At 54.0% G+C, this 27,821-nt stretch overlaps 1 protein-coding gene and 1 long non-coding RNA gene across 3 annotated transcripts; one reads left to right on the top strand and one right to left on the bottom strand.

Annotated features, from left to right (window-relative positions):
- On the top strand, positions 1–27,098 carry Faim2 (Fas apoptotic inhibitory molecule 2). 2 transcript variants are annotated; one of them, XM_017594665.3, is made up of 12 exons: positions 1–1,255; positions 3,416–3,611; positions 7,061–7,128; positions 7,499–7,563; positions 7,928–7,981; positions 13,774–13,824; positions 14,104–14,143; positions 14,664–14,701; positions 15,200–15,287; positions 15,505–15,600; positions 17,078–17,131; positions 26,373–27,098. In XM_017594665.3, exons 1-12 carry the CDS (start codon positions 1,241–1,243, stop codon positions 26,520–26,522), a joined length of 915 nt encoding a protein of 304 aa, XP_017450154.1. In that variant the 5' UTR covers positions 1–1,240; the 3' UTR covers positions 26,523–27,098. The 2 variants fall into 2 exon arrangements, with proteins under 2 accessions (XP_017450154.1, NP_653357.1); NM_144756.2 differs by having other exon boundaries at positions 1,167–1,255; positions 7,025–7,128; positions 26,373–26,984.
- LOC134479571 (uncharacterized) lies at positions 7,125–23,276 on the bottom strand. The gene is made up of 3 exons (XR_010053090.1): positions 21,156–23,276; positions 12,545–12,603; positions 7,125–12,439 (listed from the first exon to the last, which is right to left on the bottom strand). It is a non-coding gene; the product is annotated as an uncharacterized LOC134479571 (long non-coding RNA).
- Positions 27,099–27,821: the final 723 nt, after the last annotated feature.

Here is a 27,821-nt window from a genome sequence, read left to right as displayed (position 1 = left end):
ACTCCTTTCCAGGATTTATTTCCCACCTTCTAGGAGATTTGACCCTCTGTCCTGCTCTCAGTGCCGGCCCTGGGCCTATGAGAGACAGGAGACAGGAGACAGTGTAGTCGGCTTCCTCAGCCTCTCACAGCCTCATCCTGGCAGAACTTGTGTTCAGTGTGCTCTTGCCACCACTACCCATAGGGCTTCGCAACCGATGGAGAACACTGCCCTGCTCTTAGCCTCCTTCTCATAGAGAGATGCTGCAGCTCAGAGAGGCTAAGAGCCTTGCCAAGGTCACACAGCCAGGAGCTGACTAAACTAGGGCTTGAGCTGAATCTTGAGAGCTGAATCTCACAGGGGCACTGTGGGAACTGCAGAAAATGGGGACTGGTGTTGACTGGGCCCAAGGACAAGGCTGAAGAAGGGGGAAGGTGGACTGTGGGATGGAGAGAGGATGGGATTAAAATGATGGAGGCCTCAAGGCACAGGTAGCAAGGACGGGCTTTGAGAAAGAACTAGCGGTGTCTCCAGAAGTACCTGTCTCAACAAGGCTGAAAGACACAGAAACTGCATTCTCCCAGACACACCATGAGACAAGGTGTGTGGGGGTGGGGGGGCTTCTATTGCTTCCATTTTACAAGTGGGAAAACCAGAGCAAGGGGAGATGGGGGGAAGGGCTGGCTAAGGTCCGGGAACCCTGATAGAAGGCAGAGTAGATAATCCATCCAGAACTTTCTCAGTCAATGGCGAATGATGAAATAGACGATGAAAGGGTTGTGGAGACGGAGACAAATTGAGGCCATCCGAGCAGGGAGGGAGAACAAGGCCGAGGCTGGTGGCTGCTTGCGCTGAAATGAAGCCCTTATACAAGCTCTGTACACTGGCAGAGAGAATCAGCTGGTCGGGTGTCAGGGAGTCCTGGTGCCTCCTCCCACCCCCGCGGACCCATCCACCTGCTGCTCCACAGTGCAATGCTCCCCGGTCTCCTGGGGTGGCTGAAGTGTGTGGGAGACGCAGAGGAGGTCAAAGCGCATGTCTTGCCCGCTCTCAGGTCCGCAGCATCCTGCGTCCGTCCGCAGCAGCATCCTCTCAGGCCCTCCCCCTCCCCCGTGTGCGGATGGTACGCTCCGCTAAGCCTGGCCGGGTTGCAGTGGATGTTGCTAGAATCCACGCGGAGGAAAGAAGAGACGCAGGCAGGCTGCGGTGACCCAAGCGGCCACCCCCCGCTTCAGGGACCCCTTCCTCGAGAGACGACACCATGACCCAGGGAAAGGTAGGGGCGTGTCCCCGCCGCCTGCACCACCCTCCACTCGCTGGACCCCTACTTCCCTGCTATTCTGGAAAAGCTTTCCGAATCACTTTAAGCATCCTCTCCTGACTCCGGTGCAAAGGTCCTTGTGGTCTTTTGCTGATGTCAAGAGGACCAAACAGCCCGTTTCAAGGAATAGGCTTAGGACTTTTCCCAACCCCAAGGCTCTCCTCCCCTCTTCTGTCTCCCACTCCTTGCTGTAGCATCACAGAACTCAGTACCCTGGGCTCTGTTAGGAGCCAGACTGGGTGAAAAAAGGAATGAAGGAGGAGAAAGGGAGGGAGGGAAAGGAGGAGGAGGAGGAGGAGGAGGAGGAGGAGGAGGAGGAGGAGGAGGAGGAGAGAGTGAGCCCCCTTCTTGGGGGCCAGGGTGAGCCTTGAGGGGCAATGACTGAGTGCCGGACCCATCCACTTTAGGGTCATCTTTCTCTCCCTCCAGACACCCCCCACCCCAACTCTTTCATTATTCCACTCTGGATAACAGCATACATCTCCTATGACTGGGAGTTACTATGGCAACCCCACAGAAGGATGCTTTGATTTTTGTTTTGGCCAGACATGGGACTGACTGAAATAAAAACATTCTCCTGCCTCCCCACATCAATACACCAATTTTAGGTCTGAGCTACAGGGAAGGGCCTGGGCAGGCTTGGGTGGTGCAGATGGCTTATGTAACATAAACAGCCTGTGGAATTATACAACCGCCAGGGCCTGGGGTGAAGGGGGAGGGTCCCCTAGCCCTCTGACTAGAGGTGCTAAGGATTCAGCAGGGAAGACAGAAGAAGGCCCTCCCGACACCTTACTTTTTTTTTCCTTTGATACCGGCCTCAGGACTAATGGCATCCCTCCTCAGACCCTCAGACCCTTCTGTGTTCAAGTTCCTCAAAGGCCTCACAATGATGTCATTGGGTGATAGTACTTCCTAACGTTGGCCACTTGGGAATGCCTTATGTGACGGGTGGTAGGGTCCCAGATGTTCTGGGGTTGGGGTGAGTGGAAAGGGGGGGGGCTAAGGCAGCTTCCTTAGACATGATCCCTTCAGTCTAGGTAAGGAAGGGAGTCAGGGAGCCTGGAGGCAGGAGACACAGAGCTGAGCCTCAGGAAGTGGAGCCTCGCCTTGCACACCCACCCCACTCTACCAGTTAGGAACTAGCTCCTCTTTCTGTTCTGGTGGTAAGGCGCCTTAGTTCTTCAGCCCCTTGCTCCCAGACTCCCACAGTTTGTTTGTTTGTTTGTTTGTTTGTTTGTTTGTTTGTTTTTAAGGGGGTGGGGTGCTATAAGGCTCCTGAGATCCAATTGTCTCTGAGCTGTAGAGGGAGTGAAGTCGGGGGGGGGGGGTCCTCCTCAATTGTCTGCCTGCAAGGACCATGGTCTTTTCCTTCCTGGCACACTACCCCTATGCCACTCCCCTCCTGTATTTTCAACCTGACAGAAAGCAGCCAGTCCCCAGGGACTGAGCCTGAACCCTGCAGCCCTGGGCGCCACGTGTGGCCCTGGGACTTTAGACGTCACTGTGATTCTGAGTTTCCTAGATTGGTAGACCGGCTGGGCATGGTGACACAGCTTTAATCCCAGCACTTGGGAGACTGAGACAGGTGCATCTTTGAGTTTGAAGCCAGCCTGGTCTACAGAGTAAGTTCCAAGACAGCCAGGGCTATATAGGGAAACCCTATCTCAAAAACAACAAACAAATAACCAAAAAATAATGATCATGTGAAATAAAATTGGTTGAATACAGTGAGCGAGTTGGAAAGACGATGAGATAGGAGACCCTTTTGTTCAGTTACAGGGTCTCCTATGGGTCAGGCCCTCCACCAGAGCGCAGGGCAACTGCAGGACCACAGAGGTCCAGTCCCTTCCCCAGGTGGCTCTTTGGCCTCCATAGGCACGATGGTGGGTTTCCTGCTTACTGTCTTACCTATCTTTTCCTTGGCTGGCCCCACCCCTCTGAGATCAGTTCCACGGGCTCAGAACCCAAGGGAGGGTCTTGTCCGTCCCACTCCCTATCACAAGTTGGAAGAGCACCTAGGTAGATTCCAGGAATCAAGGGGCTGGTGGGGAGGACTTGCGAGTCTCTGCCCCTGGCAACTGTCTCTCTCTCTCTCTCTCTGCCTCTACTCTACAGCTCTCTGTGGCTAACAAGGCCCCTGGGACTGAGGGGCAGCAGCAGGCAAATGGAGAGAAGAAGGATGCCCCAGCAGTGCCCTCGGCACCACCCTCCTACGAGGAGGCCACCTCTGGAGAGGGGCTGAAGGCAGGGGCCTTCCCCCAGGGTCCCACAGCTGTACCACTCCATCCAAGCTGGGCCTATGTGGACCCCAGTAAGTCTCTAAAGGTTGAAGGGGTAGAGGGAGCAGTGGGCACAGATGGGTAAGAGGAAGTTGCAGAGATCACATACTTGGTGTCGTTGTGCAGAACATTAGACAGTGGCTTTGGGGGGGGGGTTGTTCTGAGGACGGCTAAAAGGGAGGAGAGATCCACTGCAGGGTGCTCTCAGCAAGAGAAGAGGAGACTCTTTACAAATCACGGAAGCTCAGCCAATCGGAGAGGACCATAAGGGACAAAAGCCAAGTTCTAGTCTAGTCTAAAAAGGCCCTCATAGAGCCGGCAGTGGTGGTGCGTGCCTTTAATTCCAGCATTTGGGAGGCAGAGGTAGGCAGACCTCTGTGAGTTTGAGGCCAGCCTGGTCTACAGAGTGAGTCCAGGACAGCCAGGTTTACCCAGAGAAACCCCATATAAATTGATGATTGATTGATTGATTGATTGATTGATTAAAATGGCCCTCATAGAAGGGACACAGACCAGGGGTTGGCAGAGAGCAGAGCAATCAGGAGGGGTTAGTGAAAGTCCACACCACAGACATAATTTTGACCGTGCAGGTGCCCTCTACATGGGGTACAGCATTTATATACTGGCTGTTCTGAAACTGTGGTGGGATCAAGCCTGTAAAGCCTAGGGCTATCAGAGAATAAGGGACAGGGGGTTCCCTTCCCAGTTTCTCTCATTATTTCCCATCTTTCCTCTGGGTTTTGCAGGCCCAGGGTGGGGTAGGTGTGTGGGAACTAGCTACCTGGCTGGCCAGACGTAAGTCACCAGCACCTTTATCAATAGTGACAGTTCCAGGATCCTAATAGTGGCACCTTGACTGTCTGGCTGAGCAGTCTACCAGACCATTGCCACTGGCTGTGAGGAGGGATCCTTAAGTCCTCAGCCGCAGGCTGGTGAGATGGCTACACAAGTAAATGTACCTCGCTCAAAGCCTGATGACCCCAGTTCTATCCCCAGGTTCCAGGGCAAATGAAGAGAACTGACCCCTGAAAATTAGCCTTTTACCTCCACATGTGCTTCAAAGCATGCATACACCCAAATCATACACACACACACACACACACACACACACACACACACACACACACACACACACACGTGCATACATGGTCACTCATGTACTTGCATAAACAATAACATAACTTTTTTTTTAATTTAATTTTTCAGACCATTCGGGGTTTCTCTGCTGCTCCTCCACTGCCCCTCCCCCGTTATGACTCTCACTGCCCGTAAAGTTCTAGAAGGGGTCTGAGGACAATACCCCTCACAGAGCCTCTGCTCGTTAAGAGTGAGCGACCACCATGGTCCGTGTCTCTTCCAAAAATGCCCCTCGGTCCAGGGCGCAGATGCCTTACTCCAGTGCGGCCTACTGGAAGGCCCGTGCAGGTGGGGGAGCTCTTTGCCCTCCCGTCTCTCCTGCTCTGGTTGCTGGGGTGGATGCTTTATTTAAGGACTACCCTCTAAGCTGTTATGGTGGCAGGGAGGCTGATCCCTGCAGTCGGCAGGTGACACGAATTCGCTCCGTGGGAGGTGTCACATCTGAGCTCATCCCCGAGGATGCAGAGTCCTGTCTGTGACTCTGCTCCCGTGAGCTGACTGTCATGCTTGTCTACCTCAGTGACTCAGGTATGACAACAGACAGCCGGGTAGCTCCCTGCCCTACCTATCAGGTTCTCTGGGCTTCTGAAGTCTTTCTCTCCAGCCCCTCTGTCAAATACCCCTTTAAGGCCCTCCTGCCCACACCACATCTGTCTTCCTGGTCACTTACTGCTCTCCCCACTCTGATTCCAGAATAAACTATCACCCAGCCTCTCTCTCCATGATGACTGGGGCTCCAAGAACCAAGTTCTGATATATAAATGTCCCTTCCCTCTTGTGTCCCCATTGCCTTCCCCGGACACTCCAGCTCCTGTGACCAGGAATCAGTAAGGGACACCCAGTCCTCTCTGCTGAGCTATCTCACCAGCCTGCAGCTGAGGACTTGGGGTCCCTTCTCTCAGCCAGTGGCAATGGTCCTGTAGTCTGCTCAGCCAAGGTGCCACTGCCGGGATCTTGGAACTGTCATTATTAGTGAAGATGTTGGTGATTTACACCTGGCCAGCCAATCAGGGAAGATTTCCTGTATCCATGTGGAGCTCTGAAGAGCATCTCGAGTTAGCGTGTGAGGAGGAGATGATGAATGTCCCCCAGAAAGCACCTGGTGGGCAGGGTTCAGGAGCAAGTAGTCAGGTAGCTGAACAAATGTAGTCAAGTCTGAGAACGCAGGATGGAGGACCACTCAGGATGAGGGGTGGCTGGAAGACTCTGCTCCCCCTGGCATCCTTAAAGGAACTTAAACTCGCCTGGTGTGGTAGCATATGTCTATACCCAGCACAGGAGAAATTCGAAGTCATCCTCAGCCGTATAGTGAGTTCAAGACCAGCCTGGTCTGCTTGAGACCACGTCACGGAAAACGAAACAAGGAACTTGAACTTGAGGGACGAGCAGGAGAGGAGCCATTGAAGAGTCCCAACAGTGCAGTGCCACAGTCATCTCTGAGAGACTACGGCAGGGGCTGTTGCCGGGAAAGAAGGGAAGATTAATCAGACCTGATGGGCATAGTGAAGGGGACCAGAGTGGATTCCTTCAGGGCTTGAGAATGGCCCTGAGGAGGGGCACAAGGGCAAAGACAGTGTAGCCTCCACTAAGCACAGATTATGCAGAGTCTCTGTTTTATCCAACTTGATCTCTGTGAAGGGGACCCTTGCCCAAACCAAAAGAGCCTCAGAAGGCACAGGGTCACACGGCTTGTCCCACAGGTTGGTAGATCCACCTGTGGGTCCATTTGACTGTAGAGTCTTTACTCCTGCAAAAGCCAGAGCTTTGGGATCAGGCCTGGACCCCACCCATTGTGTTCTCGCTCTTTCTTGACCTCTTTTCCCAGCAGCCCCTGGTTTACAGTTGAGCATCGGCAAGCCCAGCCCTTCTACCCTAGCCTTCAGTCCCGACCCATGGGCCTTAGAGCAGCCAGAGTCAGGCAGGATGTCTGGTCCCAGGACACATTGTCTGACCAGGAGAACTGGCTGTTCCTTGCTGATTCGAAGCAGCCGGACTATCCAGGGAGGGAGATGGGGACACAAGAGGGAGGGGACATTTGTATAACACAGCTTGGTCCCCAGAGACCCAACCATTGTGGAAGGAGAGGATGGGAGATAGCTCATTCCTGGAATCAGGGAGAGTAAGAAGTGACCAGAAAGACAGATCGATGTGTGGTTGACAGGGGTGGTCAAAGGGGTATTTGACAGTGGGGCTGGGGAGAAAGATTTCAGAAGCCTAGAGAGCCTTTGACACTGTCACGTTACATTGCAACCTTGGCATGAAGGCCGGGTTGGCAGCGAACTCTCAGAGCCTCTCCCCACCTACCCAGGCAGCAGCTCTGGCTATGAAGGTGGTTTCCCTGCAGGACACCATGAGCTTTTCAGCACCTTCAGCTGGGATGACCAGAAAGTTCGTCAGCTTTTCATCAGAAAGGTGACCACTTCTCCCAGGCTCTGGGCTGGAGAGAGGGCAACGAGGGGTTTGGGACCCTATGCGGGAACCCCTAAAATGACCTTGGTCCCGCCTCTGCCCGCAGAGGGTTTTCCCTCTCTCCCGCCATCCCAGCTCATGGCTCCTCCTGGCATGTGTTTCTGAGGTCTCACCCGAGGCCCCTGCTCTTTGTCCTCTGGGGTCTGGCACCCTTCCTGTCCCTCCACTTGTCTGAATCTGCCCAGCGACCCTGTGAAGAAGGGCGGAAACATCCAGTAGGGAGGTCTGGATTCAAATGAATCCCTGGGAGCTGGGGTCTCTCAGAGATTTGCTGGGGCTCAGGGCTCCCTAAACGGGTCATTGCCTCCCTTAGGTCTATACCATCCTGTTGGTTCAGCTGCTGGTGACCTTGGCTGTGGTGGCTCTCTTTACCTTCTGGTGAGTTAGCAGTGCAAACAGATGCCTTCTGGGAGGGCCATGTGTTAGGCCTGGAGCAGGGGGACTCCATCAAACCTCCCCTGGGCTATCCATTTGGAGAGATGAGGGGCTGTGGATATCCTCGTGCTGGGGAAGGTTGGGTGTGCAGCACGTGAGAAGTTCCCCAGACAGTGTGAGGTGGGTCCTGCGGGTGTCTGTGATGCTTCATTTTGTTCCAGTCACCCACCCAGGCTCCCCTAGGTCCCAGCCTGCCCATCTAGAGCCCAGTCCCACCTCCTTCCTCTGAGTCCATGTGGGGAAGGTACAGACATTGAGCAGAAACAGACCTGGGGTAGCCTCTGACTCTGCCCATCTTTTTCTACAGTGACGTCGTTAAGGACTATGTCCAGGCCAACCCAGGCTGGTACTGGGCATCCTAGTAAGTATTCCCCACCCCAGGTTCCTTCCTAGAGATGCCCACTGTGCTTTGTTGAAAGATCCAAGCCATGATATTCCCACATCCGAGGGAGGAGGGCCTCAAAGACCCCCTAACATGGCCAGGAGCGACTCTTGGATTGTTCAGATGTGACAGCTGGGGGTAGGGTGGGGGAGGTGGGAGTCCCTACACAGGTTGGCGAGGGTTGGGGCTAGGACCCTGAGATGAAGAGAACTGGTACCTTGACCCTAGGAGGGAAGGGGCTGGAATACTTTGACCTTCTCTAATGATAATGTTGCCTCTCCTATTAACATTGTTATTAATACTTATGAAATTATTAATCATAAGAGCCACCTCTTAACGAGCACCTAATTAAGGGCTGGGCATTGTTTTGTGTGCTCCGTGTACAGTATTGCATTTGATCCTTAAATCTAGTAGGTATGATTACCTCAGAAGACCTTAAGACTCAGAGAGGTTGGGTAATTTGCCCAAGATCACACAGCTAGTCTGTGGCAGAGTTGGGTTCAAGTTAAGACTTGCACTTTTAATCCCTCTGCCTGGCAGTCCCTCCTGCCCTCCAGCCACTTGGCTGACAGTAGTCCTGTACTGTTTAAGGAACATGGAAGGCAATTTGCAAGAAAAATCTTGAGGCTGTAAGTGACTCGGACCCTCCTCCCTAGTAACTAAGGAATAATTTTGGGTATTCCCAGGCCAGAACCATCCTAGACTCAGAAAACGCTTCTCTTTGTGATCCCCATTAGCGTCCAGTATGAGCCAGCCCTGCACTGGGGCTACTGGGCAGGAGGCCTCTGCATGTAGGAGAAGGTGGTGGATGGTGTGTATGTAAAGGAGCTTGCGCAGGGATGGACGATGAAGACTTCACAGGGTGGACAGGATCAGGAGCATCGATGCAAGGGGCTAGCCTGACAGACGGACAGGAGGACATGTCAGAGAGCAGCAGGGCCCTCGGGACTAAGCACCAGGACAGCATGGCAGAGGAGCCGGCACACTGACTGGCCCAGCCTGTTCTTCAATAGGAACAAACCCCCGTGAGCCTCCAGAGCCCAGAGCAGGCTCATTGTTAGCACAAGTGGGCCAGAGACTTAGCAGTGAGGAAACTTCCCAGGATTCCAGGAGTGAAGACATCTGAACAGAGTCTTTCCTAGGGCCCAGGACAGAGGGACAGACAGCAGCCCAGGAGGGGTGACTGAGTCCTGGGAATTGGGAGGTGCTGTGCGTACATCTAATGAGGCCCCAGGGATGGCCACCTCGGCCAGCCCACACAACAGGTTGGCATGGTTCCTATCACGTCAGCACCGTCTGGTAGACGTAGGTCCCCCTGAGACCTTGGAAATGGTGTCTTGGCCCCTCTTCTGTGACAGTCTGTGGGATTCCATGTCCCGAGTTCCTGATGGCAGGGACAGCTCAGGGAGGTGGGCAGAGTCCATTGTACTGTGCCAGAGAGGTAGGGATGGGGAGGGAGGGAGCATCTGGCCTTGGAATGGTGACATTCAAAGAGAAAGCTGTGATGAGCAGGTGGGGAGAGGTGGGAAATGGGTGTGGCCTGTGCTCTCCTGGGATAGCCACAAAGTTCTTCCACCAATCTGCCACCTCTCCCTGCAGACCTGAGGGTCTACCCTGCTCTCCACACCCCTTTAGTCTCCCCAATCCTGCCTCTGAGTCTCGCCTCCTTACCTCATGTGTATCAAATGCTCCCTGAGGGCTCCTTTGTTGTCTCTTCCTGTTGGGACAGCATTCACAACAGTGAGAAGAAAACAGCTCTTTTTAATGCGTGGGGCGCCATGCCAAGTGTTTCATGTATAGTGTTAACAACCCTGCCAAGCAGGTGCTGCCATGATATCTCCATTGCACAGATGAGGAAACTGAGGCAGAGAGAAGCCCCCCCCCCCCCCAGCGTCAGAGCCAGGGTAGAAAGCAGGAACTGCCTGACAGCCACATGCTGGCCTACTGTCACCTGCCTGCTGGAGCCCCAGGCGCTAGGGCAAGTCAGCTGGGAAAGGCCAATGGGGTTTAGTACCTGGTCTTTTGCCTGAGTCTCAGTCCCTGTCCTGACACTGAGCAGACTGTCTCAGGCCCCTGGGGCTGAGGCCTCGACAGGAAACCAACTGTTCTTGCTCACACAAGAACCCCTCTCTTTGGGCCCCAACAACCCTGGCTTCCTCAAGGTCCCTCTCCACTGGGTTCTCTCCTAACTGTCTGATTGCTCCCACTGAGCATGGTGTCTGTGGTAGACCGGAGAGCAGCAGGCAGAGGAGGAGAAGCGTGAGGTCAGGGCTGGGGTGGCTCGGCGAGTCCAGCACGGTGCCAAGCCTGTGCTGCAGCTGCACTTCCCACCAGGCCTCCCGGAGCTGGCAGGCGGTCTTACTGTTCTGCAGTACAGGGGGCTGGGACTGGCTGTTGCATCCCTGTCCATGGCCACAAACTTGTGGGCAGGCCTGGGACAGGACTTCTGGCACGGGCTCCAAAGCTGTATCATAGTCTTTGGAATCCTGAGTGTCTCTGGCCTTCCTTCTGATGCCCATCTTAAGGGTTGAGGAACTAAGAGAGCAGAGAGAAAAGAACAGGAGGCCCTTGGTCCCTGGAAGCTTCTGGGCTGTCCAGAGTGACAGGAGACACACAGCCAGGGGTTCTGTTACTGTCATAGTTGTTGCAGTGACTGAGCCGTGACCCAACCGAGACCCTATGGAGCAGGTGCCTGAGTACTTCCTCTAGGGTCAGGAGGGATCCGTTGTCCTCCATGTGCAGGGCAGCCACAGCTCTGGCACCTGGCATCCGATGGCAGTGGAACCTCAGGGGCCCGCAAGCTTCGCATTCCTGCTTTGTTACTGTTTTGGTTTGGCCTTTTCATTTCATGCAGAAATATTTGAAGAGCACTTCCTGATGCCAGGCTCCAGGTTAGATGGCAGGAAAAAAGAAGTAAGCCGCAAGCTGGCCTCTAGGTGCTACAAGGCGAGCAGGGGCCACGTGAGCTGAGTCGCCTGTGCTCCAGAGGAAGCCATGTCAGAGGGAGTCTCGGTCTTGCCAGTGGAGTGATGGGCATGTTTCGAGGGTGCAGAACAGGTTGGGATGAGAAGCAGGAGGGTGGATGAGGTATGGTGACCGTAGAGGTGAGGAGCCAGCAGTGGGTGGACTGTACCGAGGGCATCGCCAAGTCACTGGGGGAAACGTGTATTGTGGAGGGGGGGAAGGCTGGGCTGCAGGAGGGCTATAGTCCCAGCCAGAGAGAAAAAAAGAGGTGGCCCAACTTCAAAGGGAGATGGCGAGGACGGAGGGGAGAGTGAAGTCTGAGTGGGAGGCTGTGCAGACAGAGGTGATTAATTGGGTGTGGAGGGAGAGCGAGTGCCAAGATGCTGATGCTGAGGCCTCTGGCTGTGAGGCTGAATGGCTGGATGGCATCCTCCGCAGTGGGGGGCTGTGGGGGAGGGGCGGGGGCAGAGGGAGTGCAGAGCTCAGCTCTGCCCCACCACATCCGATACATTTCTGAACAGCTGTTCTGTTCCCTGGGCAGCCAAGTAGATGTTCCAGTCTAGTGCTGAGAGGGGAAAAAAATGGAGATCTAAAGTATGGCCTCATCCGTTTGGGCAAGCGAGGGGGGCGGGGGAAGAGTCTGCCTTGAAGAACCCAGGTCTTTTAGAGGTGCCTTAAAGGAGACTGAGAAGGAGTGGCCAGGAAGGGAGGAGGAACCCCAAAAGTGTGTCATTGTGGAACTGAGGAAACAATGGGACCAGACATCAAGCTCAGTTAACGCAAGGACCAAGTGACAACTGGACTCAACAGGGTCACCCTGATGTGACAAAGCCAGCTCTCGTTACATGGGGCTGAGGCCAGGTTGTTAGGCCAGTTGAAGAGATGAAGAGACACTGAGTAAACTCTCTCAGGAGAGCTTCAGAGAGGCAGCTCCTGGCTGGAGCTAGAACCAGGGAAGATGCTGAATGAAGAATGGGGAGTAGTCAAGGAGGTTAACGTGGGAGACCAGGTGACCCTAGGAACATTAAGTAAGCTGCCACTGGGCTTTTGAGGGCCTGGAACCCAAAGCCCAGACTTGGGCATTGGCCTGGGAAAGGGTTGAAGGACAGGACGCCTGGTAGTGCTACGTGAGGTTTGCAGATGGTGGTCCAGGAGCGGCAGGATCCTCCCTGGTTATCTCAGATCCTTCTGGAACAAAGCAGAGAGTGAGGCAGCCTGGGAGATCTGGGGAAGGAGGAGGCGGTTTGGAAGAATTGCCGTCACGGAGGGCAGGCGAGATTCCGAGGGGAAAGGACTGCAAGGCCACGCTGAGGGGCTGCCGAGGGTAGAGTCCACGTGTTGGTAGTCAACGGTCTTGAGAGCTCAACCCCCGTCTTCCATCACCTTATCTTTGACCCTTACTCTCCAAACAAACAAACAAACAAACAACCCACCTGCTAGCCACTTCCCACTGGGCGATGCGGCTGCTGCAGCCTGGTAGGGAAGAAGAATAACAAAATCAGCTAAGGAGATGGCTCAGGTAGGGGTGCAAGAGGCAGCTCGTGGTGGAGGGAAGGCGGCCCCCTGCAACCGGAGCACCTTGGTTTCAGCCCTTCCGAGAGAGGATAGCTTCATGACAGCGAGTCGCCCGACCTCATCTGTAAACAAAGTCCATGAAGAAGGGAGGATCTTGTCAGTATTTATTAAACACAACCCAAAACAAACATCCACCCAGTTCCCCTGGCCCACGTGGATAGCTCCAGGCCAGCCAGAGGTGCATGAGGAGATCTTGCCTCAAAAGCTACATAAGTAAAAAAATAAGTATCTACCCAGTAATATTTTATAGTAGCTTTTAATTTGCCTTTTAGTTATCTATTATTTCTGAGGCAGAGTCTCCCACGAAGTAGGCTAGCCTCGGACTCTGTAGTAGATCGAGATGACCCTGAATTCTTGGGTTCTCTGACCTGTACTTCCTGTGCACCAGATTGCGTCACCACACCACGGTGCCCAACACGAGGTTTTTTTGTTGTTGTTTTGGGTTTTTTTTTTTTTTTTGGTAATGCATGTGTACGTGTGGGAGTGCACATGCATTCATGTGGATCTGTGTGAGCGTGCATGTATACATGTGCATATGGAAGACAGAAGCCAGTTTGGTGTGTCTCCTCACGAAAGCCATCCACCTCCTTTGAAAGCCTCATTGGCCTGGGGCTCCCCAGTGAGGCTAGATGGCCGGCCATCAAGCTGAGCCCCTGAAAGCCCCATTCCTGTCTTTGACTCTCTGAGAGCTGGGACTCCAAGAACGTGCTGCCATGCCCAGCTTTCTACCCCAGGGGACTGAAGGCAGGTCCCTCGTGCTTGCTGGCTACGTGCTTCTCCCTCCCAGGCCCTGTGTGTGACTGAACGTTTTAACTGAGGTCTCTTAGCCGACCGAGCAGGGTGATGAAGTCTGCAGTCTCGGGACACAGGAGGCTAAAGAGGGAGGCTCACTGAGAGTTTGAGGCCAGCCTGGACTACATAGTGAAACTGTGTTTCCAAAACGAAACACACAAACACCACAGGTCTCTGAGGCCTCTTGGGTTGCGTGGTAACAACAGAGTCTGTAGTTCCTAAGATTTAATGAGGTGGGCTTGTCCCACCCAACTCTACCTTCCCCTTTTGGAATTGAACCACCATCCTGCCCATTGCCGAGTCCTAGGATGACCATCCCCTTCCTTCTGCTCTTGCCATCCTGCCTGGTGCAGTTTGGGTAGAGGTGGCAGCATGGAATCAACTGCTAGGTGGACGGCCTCAGGAGAGACCCTCTGATTGCCCACCTGTCTCTCTCACAGTGCCGTATTCTTTGCAACATACCTGACTCTGGCTTGCTGTTCTGGGCCCAGGTAAGATCGTGACTCGGTGAGGGAGGGGGCTGCCTGTGGGACTATTAGTAGGATCTTGAAAATCTGCTCTGAGCACTGCCCTCCACCAGGGTGCTGTGCAGCCCTGAGAGGGCCTCATACCTCTCTGAACTGGAGTCAAACTGGCCAGCCCTTCTGCCCTTCACTTTGCGCCTCTGAGGCAGATGGGGCCAATGGGAACATGAGACGGTTTCCAAGGGCAGAAGAGGCTCTGCGGAGTGCAGAGTGTGTATCCTCTGAAGCCCATGGCTTGCCTTTCAGGAGACACTTCCCTTGGAACCTGATTCTGCTGACCATCTTTGTAAGTGACCGGGATGACAGATGCTGAGTGGGAGAGGAGGCAGGACAGAGGCAGCACGGGTTTCGAAGGCCAGAGTCTGAACAGGGGACATCCGATGTGAGGGCCCCTGTGGAACAGGTGTTGAACCCTTCAACTACCAGAGCATCCCGTTGGTACCTCTCAGTGGGATGAACATCCCCCTCCCTCTCCCTTGCCACCCTGTGTTCCCAGTCTCCTGTCCTTGGGAGATTGTGTGGGAGTTCCAGCCAAAAGCAGGATAATGAAGAATGAAGGTGCTCCCTGGGAGAACAAGGCTGCCTAGGAGATAAAGGGACAGCTAGCCGAGAAGCCTGCAGGCTAGCCAGGGAAACACTGTTTAACTGGGCCTCCGTCCTGAACGGAAACCCGTATGGTGCAAGAAAACCAAATGTAGCAAGGCAGGCTCAGCACAAGGATTCTATGCATAGGGTGGAAGCCTGGGCTAGAACTTGAGGGTGCCTGGGGCCCCGGGTAACATCCCTTTGCCCTGCTCTTCTTGCAGACCCTGTCCATGGCCTACCTCACTGGGATGCTGTCCAGGTAAAAAGGACAGGAGCAGCCTAGGTAGTCATGCAGCCAGGGTCTGGCCACATCTGAGGGAAGCTCTTCACAAACCCCATCTTTCCAGGGAGCTCTTAGATGGGGAGGGACCCAAGCAGATGGGCTGCCTTGGCTTAGATGACTTCTCCTTAGGCACTACAGGGCCAGGGGCTCCAAGACCCAAGTAGGCTGGTGGGGTTGGGATTAGGGATGGTGGCAAGGAAGATGATATCATCCACGGGGTTTTAAAGCCCCACGTTCCTGGTGACGTAAACTGCCCTCAGACACCAACATAAACTTGCCTCACTCTCTGCCTATTCGAGAGCTTCTCCCTAATAGTGAGTGGCAGAGAAACCTGAGAAAGCTGTGAGTCCTGGGAACGGGATGGGTTGGGAGCATAGGTCATAAGGTCAGCTTCTGGTGGGACAGGTCGGTCCTAGGAGAGGAGGGATGGGGATGGGGATCCTACTGACCGATCGCCCACCTGCCCATCCTCAGTTACTACAACACCACGTCTGTCCTGCTGTGCCTGGGCATCACAGCTCTTGTCTGCCTCTCAGTCACCATCTTCAGTTTCCAGACCAAGGTCAGCCCTGGAGCTGGTGGGCATGGGAGGGCACGTGGGCCAGGGGTCTGTGTGGAGCTGAGGAGAGGCAGAGTCGGGTGTGGGGATACTGCTGGGAAGAGGGATGCACCGGGTTATGGGCGCGAGTGCAGAATTTTCAGGTCTCAGCCTCTGGCCCGCACACTGCCGAGGCCACACTGCCGAGGCCGGGTGCTGACGGCCTCCCTGTGTCCTGCAGTTTGACTTCACCTCCTGTCACGGTGTGCTATTTGTACTGCTCATGACTCTCTTCTTCAGTGGACTCCTCCTCGCCATCCTCCTGCCCTTCCAATATGTGAGTCTCAGCCGACCAGTGGGGGGGGGGGGAGAAGGCCCGATGCTCAGGGTGCACGCTCCCCTACCCCTGCAGGGCAACCCAGGGCCAAAGCCTCACAGCCTGCCACCCCGTCCAACCCTCCTGGCACCTGCCCCCAGGTATGTTGGCAGCATACGCAAGCAAACAAGGAGGCTTTTCTTGGCAGGCCTGGGCACCTGCCCAGCTCTCTGAGCCGCATCCGGCTTCACTTTCACGGTCCTCTCCTGCAGGTGGAGGAAGGGGCAGGGGGAGAAGGACTGTAGCTGAGAAAGATACAATGGGGCTCCAGGGCCCAGCGGGTTCAAGGGCCCTTCTGAGAAACCAGCTAAGTTCAAAGAGGCAGACTCTGGCTAGCCAGGCAGGAGGGGAATTAGTAGATTCCCAACCCCATCTTGCAAATGCCCACCCACCAGAGGGCTCTTCCCGGGGACTCCGATTGGCATCCTGCCTGCCTGAAAGAATGCCTACTGTGTTGCAACCAATGCTGGGGAACAGATTGGAGACAATGGCAGGTGATTTAAATCCTAAGAACACAGGAAGGAACGTGCTGGATCTATTAGGGAATCAACAACGTTCTCTCTGGCCACATCCGGTACCTGTTCTCCCATGGCCTCTTATCTGCCAGGCTGGGATGGCATTCCTTATCCCCTCTAACACACTTCCATACTGTCCAGTCCCCGCCTCCAGGCAGCTGGCACCCAGTCTAGGCTGTCAAGATTGATTTTGGCATTTTCTTGGCTCTTCCCAGGATCCTGTTGACAAAGGGAAGGGCTGGAGCTGGCCTGGGGGCCTCTATGTATCTAGGATGGGGAGAGGGCTACAGGAAGGAGCCCCAGAACTTCAAAGAACCCTTTATTGACCCATGTTAAGCTGAGGGGATGCCTTTGCTTCCAGGAACCTTCTAGAAAGTTTTCTGGAAGGGATACGCAAGGGGTAGTGCTAATATGGCACCTTACAGTTGAGACGTTAGCGTTCATAGTCGGGGTAAGCACAGGCTGGAAAGAGTACTGCTCTGGCCTCCAAAGGCAGGACCATCATGCCCCTCTGGTAGAGACCCCAGATGTCTCCACATCCATACCCACCCTGACTGACTTTTTCCCCCTGAGCCCCGGTTTCCAAGGCACAGACAGATAGCTCTGTGGAGGAACAGGCAGACCCCAGATAGAACAGGGATGAGCAGGGACAGCAGGAGGGGCCTAGAGCCAGACTGGCAAACAGGAGGAGTCGCCCTGAGCCAGCCTGAGCCTTGGCTGTGCTTTGAGGGAAGGCATGCCAAGTCTGTCTCTCCATCCATCCACAGTGAGCACCCCAAGAATCACAAGCTTCCCTCAGACTGGGGCTTCTTAGAAAGGAGTAACCCCAATTCCTCCATCCTCCAGACTGAGCCTTACCCCCAACTTCTGGCACCTCTGCCAGCCCCCTCTTTAGATGCTAAGCCTGTCTTTCCTCTCCACAGGTCCCCTGGCTCCACGCCGTCTATGCTGTGCTAGGAGCGGGTGTGTTCACGTTGGTGAGTCTGGCTGGGCTCCTGGGGCCACCTTCTCAGCTTTGTGACTCTTTCTTCAAGCCCTTCCACCCTGTGTGTCTTCCTTACAGTCTGTGTGGAACCTTTCTACAGCATCTGAGGGTAGGGCTGGTGTGACTTTACATTCCGGGAATTCTGTCTCGTGTCCAAGGCACACTCTCTGAGCACGGTACAGGAATGTTAGAGTGTCAGGGTAGAAGCTGGTGGCCAGAGGGGACTTGGTGACCAGGACTTTGGGCATAGCACAGGGATATCCTGCAGTGTGGACCAAATTAGTCAGTCCTAGAACAGTGTGGGAAGAGTCACGTGCCTGGCAAAAGGGGGCTCATTTTTCTCTATCCTCACCAAATTCAGTGAACAGTGAAAGCAAACTCATTTCCTTACATGTGCACAATACTTATTTGTCTTTTAAAAAACGAACTGGCGGAGGTTGGGGATTTAGCTCAGTGGTAGAGTGCTGCCTAGCAAGCACAAGGCCCTGGGTTCGGTCCCCAGCTCCGGAAAAAAAAAAGAAAGAAAAAGAAAGAAAAGAAAAAAGAAAAAAGAAAAAACGAACTGGCCTTGAACTTGCGATCCTCCCACCTCAGATCCTAGGGTCTGGTATTATAGGCACGCACCACACCTGGGGCTCAGCTAATATTTATCCAGCACTCATTCGTCCTCCGCCGCCGCTGGCTCTCTCTCGTTCCAAATTCTCACACCACACCTAGCAGATAGGTCCATCTCTGCCCAGGTTACAGTGAAGAGGAAGTTCAGAGATGTCAGATAGCATGCTGAAGTCATCCCGGGCATCCTGGGACATGGTAGGACCAAGCTGGGAATGTGGATCTCTCATTCCAGAGGCCAGGTGGGGAGTGCCTAGAAGCAGATGCTCAGGCAACATGGCCAAAGATGGACCCAAGGCAGCCCAACATATCCTCGAGTCAGGTGGACCCCAATACATGCCTCAGGATCACCCAAGAGTCAAGCAGGTACCCATGACATCATGGGGAGCCATCCAAAGAGATATGTCTTCACGGTGAATCAATGGCTGGCTGGACCTTCTCTCTCTCTCTCTCTCTCTCTCTCTCTCTCTCTCTCTCTCTCTCTCTCTCTGGTTTGCTCAGTTACCCTAAGTGGCTAGAGCCCCAGGTTTGTCACAAATCCTTGCACTGTGGCTACTCTGTGCCATTCCCAGTCCCTGAGGAACTTCTCCTGGCTGGACTTGGGCAAAGGATGGACAGAGCCCTCTCTCAGTCTTCTATGGAGGGGAACATGACAGGTCAGAACGGTCAGAACGGTGAGGTCAGACAAGAATCAAGGCAGGGCAGAGCTCTGCCGGGCTTACGGGCTCATGCTGTCCCGCATCTTTATTGAGCATGTGCTGTGTGTGAAGTGCTGTGCTACCTGCCCAGAAGCCTTGCCCAAGAGGAGGAGCACAATGTTTGGGTGAATCTATCAGGTCTATGGGAACTCCTTATGAGTGTCTCCATGGTTACCAGAAGCACTGGGTGAATATCGTGAATGATCCAAGGCCACCCAGTCTAGGAACATGAGGACCAGAAGAGCTAGACACTCAGAGCCCTCCTCTTATGAGTGTGAAAAATGACTTCTAGATAACCAGGTGAATAGTCCAAGGTAGTGGTTCACGACCTGTGGGTCACGATCCCTTTGGGAGTTGGACAAGGGTCAGCTATCAGATTTCATGCATATCAGATACTTACATTACGATTTCTAACAGTAGCAAAGTTCCAGTTATGAAGTGGCAATGAAAATAATTTTGTGGTTGGGGGTCACAATCACATAGGGAACTGTGATTGTGTGCTACATTCCCTGTGTCAGTGGGGGGTCCCTCTTCTTGGGAACCCTAAGTCCTAAATAAATGAGATGGCTGGTTACCCCAGGATACCCACGTCTCCTGGCTCCTGGACCAGTGTCCCTCCTTCCAGGTCATATTTTCTCAAGCAAAGATCAATCTCAGAGAATTGGAGGGGAATCAGGATGGGACAAAGGAAGAGAGCAAAAGTCAGGGCCACCAACCCCCCTGGGGCAGTAGCATCAGGAGGCCTCAGGGAGCAGCCCTGGCTGGGGGCAGGCGAAGTCATGCCAGTGCGAGGGAGGCCGTGGAGCTGGAAAACAGCCTGTGGAGGGACAGGTTACAGCACATGTGGAGGCTGCAGGCAGGTAGGGCTGGGTGGATGGTAAGCCTTTAAATCTGTTTAATAAACCCTCGTGTTATTAGAGTAGTGAAAATAATCCCAGCCGTCTGTCCCACCCATAGCGTTCTGTAGGACCCTTTCACACCCGCGGCTTCATTGTGTCTTCTTACCACAAGGAAGCAAGGCCCGTACTGCTCTAATGGACAGGTCCAGGCACGGGTGTCCCAGGACCAAGGTGTCCTGAACCTGGTGTCCAGTGCCTCTGTGGCCGCCTGCGGAGAGGGTATACCTTTCCCGTCCTCTTCGTCAACACCACCATCATCGCTACCACCACCACCACCGTCTTCATCATCATGTGCTGACTTCTCTGCTGGACCCTTGTGTCAGCATGGAGCGTAAACCCCACAAAATATTCCTAACACACATCTCCCTGAAGCTCTTGTTCAGATAGAGCAAAACCTCCTTAGGAATCTCTGTTCATCTCCCACCCCAGTTCCCCCTTCCCCCTGTTGTCTGCTCCCACACTCTCCTGTGTGCCTTTTCCAGGGCAGGGACTGAAGTCTGCGTTTGTGCACTGCACGCTGAGGGTGAGCTCTTCCACCAGGCTTCTTCCCCAGTCCGCTGAGCACTGTTATCCAGCTCACCAGCAACCTCCAAGGGGACAAGCCCAGCAGGCAGTCTCAGCCCCCCTCAGTGTAACTCAGCAGAAGCATCCTCCAGGCCTCTGGGCTCCTGGTTTTTGATTAGGCGGCCCCATCACGGCCTTCCCTGGGTCCCTGAGTCTTTCCATTGTTTTCCCTCAGGACCCCAGGCTGACCCAGTACTTTGGATTTTAGGCTTCATTCTGATGACTATGAGTTGACATCTCGAGCCCTGGTGTCTGAGTTCCAGACTAGAATGTCCGGTTGAGTAGTCAGGGTGCCCATTTGAAATCTGACTGACCCTTGACCCTAACATGCCTGGGTCCCTCTGCCTTTGTGGCCTGTCTCAGAGTTCCCACTCAAGGCAAATTCCTTGGCAGCTCTCTCCCTTCCGACACCCCACACATCAGACTCAGTTGGCTACAGGTCTCATGGCTCTACCTCCATTCTGCAGGCTAAGCACTCTGCCAACCTTCGGGGCCCTTCTTTTCCAGGCTTGTTGTGATCCCCCTACAGCCTCCCCTGCTGTGCCCACTGTCTCTGGCCCAGGCGGCAGGCAGGGGTGGGAATTCCCCTGCTTCACATCCAGCAGATGGCTGCCCCCCTCCCACCCCACAGGCCCCCTTTGAAGAACTACTCTCCAGCTCTACCGAGTCCCTTGCTGCCTAGGCAGAGCAGGCTCGCTTCACGCCCAGGATCCCACACCGATCTGCTCCTCTGTCCCCTGAGACCCTCCCAGCTTGCTTTCTTCTCACTGCTTTTTTTCCTTTCCGACTGAGCACTTCCACACTCAAGGGCTGCTCCCTCCTCCCAGAGCCCTAGCCCTGGAGACCCTTTCTCTTCCTGGGATGGACGATACATTCTGACTTTTTCTGATCTGTTTGCTTTTCTCCAGCCACTCTTGTCTGTACATGGGTATAGCCCCAGCTCCCGGAACAATCTAGCAGACCCCAGGTGTTTGTGGGGTGAACGGATGCCTAAGGAGCGAGTGGGGCAGGGATCTGAGGTGCTGGGATGGCCCAGCAGTGTCCCGTGAGTCACAGGGAGGAGGAGGAATTTTGGTGCCCAGTGACCCCCATAATGTCTCATTCAATTAATGCAAGACGGTTCGGACAGTCTCAAAAGTTACATAAGTTGAGAGAGTCCATGGGTGGGCCCTTCTGCTTAGAGAAGAGAAGACATGCCCTTGCGTGCTGTCAAGCATGTAAGAATCCTGTGTCTTCAGCTTACCCCAAAGAAGGTCCGACCAGGTTAAAGCAGAGTGGATCCCTGAAGCCTCGGGTTTTGCTAGTGGGAGACAGGCTTTTGGCCCCACCCTGCACAGTTTCTGCCCAGCCCTACAGCCTGGCCCATGAGTTTACCTCTCAAGAAAGCACCCAAGGAGAGAGCACTGGTGGGGAGAGCATGTGAGAGCCACTCGGAGCCAACACCTTTGAGCTGACTCACCCTCTTCTGCTAGCATTCAGACCTGGCATCCAGCAAGGGGTAGGGGTCAAGCTGCAAACTCAAGGCTGAGTGTGGGAGAGACAGATGTAGGAGGGGCAGCCTCTCAAGGCCTGACCAGAACCCCCAGAAGCCTTGGCCTCCATGATGGGTGTCCCTACCCTGAAGGACGGAAGAAGCTCTCAGGATCAGATCTGAGGGTTCTAGGAGAGAAGTTCTGCATAGTCTTGGTGTCTGTAAAGCCCAGGCTGGTGGGAATGGGGAACGTGCCACGGAGGGTCCAGGGCCTCATCAGACACTTCCTGTTGTCCCTTCCTCGTGCATCGTTGACGGGGCAATGATCGGGTCACAGCTGCGCTGAGTGCCCTTGTTTTGTCTGACTGCAGCACAGAGAAAGGGTCTCTTTGTGTCACTAACCCACAGAAGGCGAAGTGGGCGGAGACATCCCAAAGGCCAAAGTCAAACCTCCAGTTGTACAAGGGGGAGCAGGGCACCCGATGGGACCAGTCCTGGGTACCCTTCAACTAGGAAGCCCGGGTTTTTCTAAGCAAAGTGCTGTGTATGCATCTCATCTTACCTCACCCTTACAGCACACACACACCCCACCTTGCATCTCTCGGCATCTGGGGACAGCTGTCCTCTTGGCTATGCGATGGGGGCAAGTCTGTGCCCCCATGACTGTCTGTGCCTCAGTCATGTCAACAGATGATAGGGGACAGTAATGTGACATTTGTCACAGAGGCTTAAGCAGGTATTTAAAAAAAAACAGTCACAAGACTGTGCTGGGTGTCATCTTAACCCTTGTGTTTATAAACTGTACTTTGTAATATATGAATAATCTATTCCTGGGTTTCCACTTTTAAAAATCTTAAATGCGGATGAAGCTAACATTTTGAGCGTGCCCCTTGGCTTCCCGAGTGGCGACCATGACGGGCAGCTGCTGTCTTCCTCGACTATTGTATGGACATGTTTGTCTGCAGGCTCCTGAGTCATAAATGTACTTTTGGGTTACAAAAGTTGTGTGATAAGGTCGTTTCCGCAGGTCGCTTTCTTCTCGTGGTAGCAGATATCAGAGAGGTTTTCCGACTCCGTTCTGCGTCAGTTTGATTAACTGGCCCCTGTTGACAGGCTGGGTAGTTTCCAGTAAAGCTCTGTCAGAACCTGCCCTGTAAGAGCAGCCCAGGGCTCACAGCTCCTGCACTGCACTGCGTTTCGGGTTCTGTAGGACGGACTCGGTTCCGGACGGGTTCGTTTGGGGTTGGGGGTGGGGGTTGTCCAATGACCTTTTCACAGGGGTCACATATCAGATACCAGTTGTTTACATTATGGCTTATAACAGTAGCAAAATTAAAGTTACAAAGTAACAGCGAAATTTTGTGGTTGGGGTCACCACAACGTGAGAAACTGTATTAAAGGGTTGAAGCATCAGGAAGGTTGAGAAGCACTGGTGTAGGTGCAGTCCTACTGTGTGGTGGATTAAAACAGACACCCTCAGCTCCTCTGCCCTGTGAAGGTCCCTCTTAGACCCCTTGCAAGCCTACTCTGTTCCCGTCCCACCAGAGAAGGGGTGAGGGTCAGGTTCCGTCACCAGACAAGATACTATCAGCCAGCCATTTCGTCTCTAAGACCCCTGACATTATAGGCCAAACAGTGCCATGCCCACCTACCAGGGCACACAGGGACTGTTTATACATTTGACATATATTACTCCTGGTCCTGCACTGCCTCCCCATCCCACACACTCATGCAGAGTCCTGTGTCCAGCTGGCCTCCAACTCAACCAAGGGTCACCCTTCCGGGTGTCAAATAGTCTGCAGCTAGTGTGTTAACTGTGAATGGGGTAACCTGCTGTCAGCTCAGGATGTTGACAATACTCCCCATTGCCTGGGGAGATGCTAGCCAGTTATTTCTCCCTTGTGCTTATGGTGGGACTTTTTTTTTTTTTTTTTTTTTGGTTCTTTTTTTTCGGAGCTGGGGACCGAACCCCGGGCCTTGCGCTTCCTAGGTAAGCGCTCTACCACTGAGCTAAATCCCCAGCCCCGGTGGGACTTTTTTTAAAAATTATTTTACATTTAACTGTAGTGTGCTTGTGTGTGCACATGCCGCAGCGTGTGCGTGGAGATCAGAGGGCAACTTCTAGAAGTCAGCTGTCTCTAACGTGTGGGTTCTGGCGATCAGATTCAGGCCATCAGGCTTGCTGGCAAGTACCTTTATCTGCTGAGCTGTCTCTCTGGACCTTATGATGGATCTGATGATGTTTGTGGCCCTCATTAAACTGTTTCTTCAAAGTCAAGTTCCCTGGAACACAGTAGGTCCTCAGTTCTGTGAGGGCAAGTTCCCTGGAACACAGTAGGTGCTCATTAAATATGAGTGTGTGCAAATAAGTAGAAAGCTCCCAGTTGGCTCTCAGGAGTGAGGCACAGTGTGAGTGGTAGCCCCTTTGGGATGGGCCTCCCCAGCTAGTGTCATGTGGAGGAGAATCCAGGGCCAGGAGCCAAGGGATCAGGCAGCAGTGGGTCCGCTTTTGTTTGCAGCCAGCTTCTGGGAGGCCACTGGGTGGGTGCTCCTTGGAGGGGCACCCCCAGACCTGATCAGGTCCAAGCCTTCTAGGTTGAAAGATTCGGTTTCATGAGCTCACCCAGGGGTGACCAGGCTCTGGGAAAGCAACCAAGCGCTGCTGATTGATAAGCCAGCTCAGCAATTTATTAACTTATGCTTGGCAGCTGTGCCTGTTAAACAGCTCGCAGCATTTGAGCTGGCCCCTCTGCCTGCTTGCTCTCTTTCCAGAGGAAATTTCACTTAGAAAAGCCGGATCTCTTTGCTGAGTGCGACCAACGGTGGCGTAAAATGATAGTTTAAAGTAATGAGAGTCAGGGATTGTGTGACCGTCGTTGCTCTCCTGCTCTGTGAAGCGAGGGCTCTGAGGTCACATGATGAAGTTGACTGGACCCTCAGCCTTCCAGACTCAGTCTGTGTCCAAGGGGGTCCAGCCCTTAATGCTGCTGAGCTCAGAAGCCCAATCCATGCAAACAAGGCCCCCTCAACCCTTACCACAGCTCGTTTTCCTCCTGTTAAGGCCATGCAGATTCCCCTCAGAATCTCTCTGCCTCTCCGACATGATGTGGAAGCCACCTGAGTCTCATTAGCAGCATCTGCCTATTCCTGGGAGGGTACCGCTTCCACAGATGCCTCAGTAAAACCCCAATAACAGCCACCATTCATTAGGTGTCGGCTGTGTGCCAGGTGTCCTGCGCACAGTATGATTATCACGGTCTCGGAACAGCCTCGGGAGACAAGCACCCTCATCTCTGTTCAGCGCTAGGGAGTCACAGGCCAAGAAGAGAGTCTGAGGGTTGTTCATTCTCCCAGCTGGGTGGGTGGCGGCGGCAGGACATAGTCTCCAAGTGAGGCGGCACAGTCTGAGCTCAGAATCACCCTCCACATACAGCACATGCTGGACTCGCTCTTTGATGGAGTCTCTGGTCCCTGTGTTTTGTGATGTTGGCATAGAGAGCAGGGACCCCCCCTGGGGTGCTCTATGGGCTACATATAACACAACTCCAAGGAGTCTAGGTCCTGGGTTAAGGAGGGAGTGAGAGAAAGGGCTTAGGACGTCCTTCAGCCTCACTCCAGCCAAACACAGGCTTCAAGGTCTGGTAACAGCCCCTTGTCACCTACAATGCTCCCTACCTCCCAAGCACTTAATTCTTCTCTGTTCACAATGGTCCAGCAGGTCCCCAGGGCTTTCCAGGGGTCTATCCCAGGCCCACGCCTCCTTTACAGCTGAGGGGAAATGTCACCCCTTCTAGGACACCTTCCCCCTGAATGATCAAGAGCTCCCCCTCCACAGCCCTAATTATAGCATAGACCCGGGTTCCACACAATCATCTCGTAGTTCTCCCTTCCAACATTAGGCAGTGGGCCTAGCCTAACTCACAGACATGTCCTCTGTCGGTTCCGACTCAGTTCCTGGCGGGCAGCATTTGTGTGACTGTGTGGGCCTTCTGAATACGAATACGTGTGGTGGAGGAGCTAGGCACAGAACCTGAGTGAATCTAAAGAAATCTTACCGGTGCCGATTGATGCTGCTTCCCCTTTTAGACCCCGGGAGACTCTGGGGCCTCGGTCCTCTGAAAGATGTCCCTGCCTGCCTGATTTTATGTGTGGCACGCAAGGGGTTTCTGCAGCCAAGACTGAACCTAGAGTAAAACCATGGGGAGGGGGAGGGTGTCTGTGGTCAGAGGGAAGGGCTGGGGACAGAGAGGAGCTGTGGCTAAGGGAATCTGTTAGGCCCGGAAGGTTCCCCTGGGAGAGCAGAAAACTCACTGGTGACCCTGGGTGCTACAAAGGGTGGCAGGGTGGAGCAGACGCTGCAGCTAGCCTGCTCAAAGCCTGGATTTGCCATTTCCCCACATGGGTGAACTTAGATAAATATTTAACATCTCTGGCCTCGGTTTCCTCTAGTAATGACAATTCTATTCCAAGGAGCTTGTGTCTGGAAAGTGTATAACATTAACCACTCACACCCCAGGTTACCGGGAACGTGCATTCCTCCCCCCCTAAAAAAATATGTAGCAGTGCCTAGAAAACCAGCACGAAGTCTGTTTGACAGAGAAAGCCCCCTGCCTCAGGAAGCCCTCTCTAGCTGCAGCCACACCCACACAGGGCAGCTCCCTCTTAGCCCTCAGCACTGCAAGGGGTAGCGGGGAGCACTTTGTAATACTCTGGGGTCACTCTCCTCTCACTAACACCTCTTCCTCCCCCCTGCCCCGAATTCCCTCAGCGGGCAGAGATCCTACCCCTTTGCTGTATTTCTGCCTGGAACAAAATAAGTGCCCAGTAAACGGGGGCAGGGGCAGGGGGTGGACGTAATCAGGGAGGAAGGTGTTGGGAAAGTTCTGGCTGTTGCAGCCGGGTCACTGAACACCCAGGTAATAAGCCAGCAGCTCAGCCCCTCAGGGTCGCAGACTGAATATGTGACTCTTATCCTTCCCTCTCTTCTAGTTCCTGGCATTTGATACCCAGCTGCTGATGGGTAACCGTCGACACTCGCTGAGTCCTGAGGAGTATATTTTTGGAGCCCTCAACATCTACCTAGACATTATCTATATCTTCACCTTCTTCCTGCAGCTTTTTGGCACCAACCGGGAATGAGGAGCCCTCCCCCCACCCCCGCCCTCCTCCAGAGAATGCCCCTCCCCTGTCCTGTGACCCTCTCAGAGCTCCTGCAAGACCAGACATAAACTTGCTGCAGCCAGCTTGTGTGCAGCCGCTCCCTCCTGCAGCCAGCCCTCACCTCGAGCCCTCTGCAGCTTGTACATATGCCATCCTTGGAGCCCCGCAGATCTGAGGCCACACCATCCCCTGTGGTGCCCCCAGCACCCGATTGCATCTTCCAAGTGGCACAGTCATGGCTGAGGGCATCTCTGGGTTTGCAGAGACCCCAGAAATGAGTGGGAGGAGCCCAGAGGTGGGAAGGAGCCCCCAGGAAGCCTGGCTGAGACTGTGACTCCCCACCACCAAGTCTTGTAGGGCTCCATTTTCTCTTTCAGTTCAAGGAACCAAGCTTTGTAAGAAAAAAAGAAAAAAGACTGAGGGGACATGGCTGGAACTTGAGAATGGGCTCTGTGGTACAGGGCAAAGCTTTTCCCGCCGCTGTCACTCTCTCAGCTGTAGGCCAGTTGCTTGTTCTAGGGATCTGAACAATATAAAAGGAAGCTGCTGCTTTCATTACTTGCCTCAGTTTGCCCTTCTGGGTCATCCGGGTCATAGAACAGGGGGATATGCTAAGTCTGTCCTGAGCTCCCAGGCAGGGGAAGGCAAGGAGAAGCTGGGAGGGTGAACTGGGGCTGTCAATCAAATCCCATCCATTGGAAAGGCTCATATGACTGCAGGACTAAAGCCCATCTCTGTTTCCCCACTCTGTGCTGTTACCACAGGCCTGAGGGGAAAGTGGGGTAGGAGGTCTGGTGGAAGCAGTTCTGTCGTCTGGACTAGCCCTTACCGGGGGCTGCCCTTCAGTTCCCTCCACACCGATTTCCTAGGTCTTCCCCTATCTTCTGCAGCATTCTGTCTTATCTCCAGCAGGCCTCCTGCGGCCCTAAGAGCAGAGGTATCCATCTTTATCCCTCCCCCAGCTTCCCTGGCCACTCAGCCCAGAGTTCCTGGGCCCTTGCCCCCTTATCTCCACATCTCTGTAATTTGGAAGCTGTCCAGCTAATGGTCACAGCAAGGGCCAGTCCCCTGAGCCTGTCCCGGGTGATGAGGCCAGAGCTCCTTCCTTATCAACTTCCAGGCTGCTGGGATCTCAGGCAGAATTGTGCGTCAACCATCCTGCCCTGGCTGAGTGCCTGCTGCAGTGGGGACCAGGGACCCACACCTGGGGCAGCATGCAGGCTGCACATGCACACGGCCAGCTCTAGGCCAGTGGAAAGTTACTGGGTGAAGGCGAGA

This window comes from Rattus norvegicus, chromosome 7, assembly GCF_036323735.1.
Source record: "Rattus norvegicus strain BN/NHsdMcwi chromosome 7, GRCr8, whole genome shotgun sequence".
Classification (NCBI taxonomy): domain Eukaryota; kingdom Metazoa; phylum Chordata; class Mammalia; order Rodentia; family Muridae; genus Rattus; species Rattus norvegicus.
This window is presented reverse-complemented; position numbering and strand designations above follow the sequence as displayed.

Coding starts and splice junctions, on each gene's coding strand:
- Faim2 (NM_144756.2), top strand. Junction 13,825..14,103: donor GCTTGCTGTTCTGGGCCCAG/GTAAGATCGTGA, acceptor CTTGCCTTTCAG/GAGACACTTCCCTTGGAACC. Junction 14,144..14,663: donor TGATTCTGCTGACCATCTTT/GTAAGTGACCGG, acceptor CTCTTCTTGCAG/ACCCTGTCCATGGCCTACCT.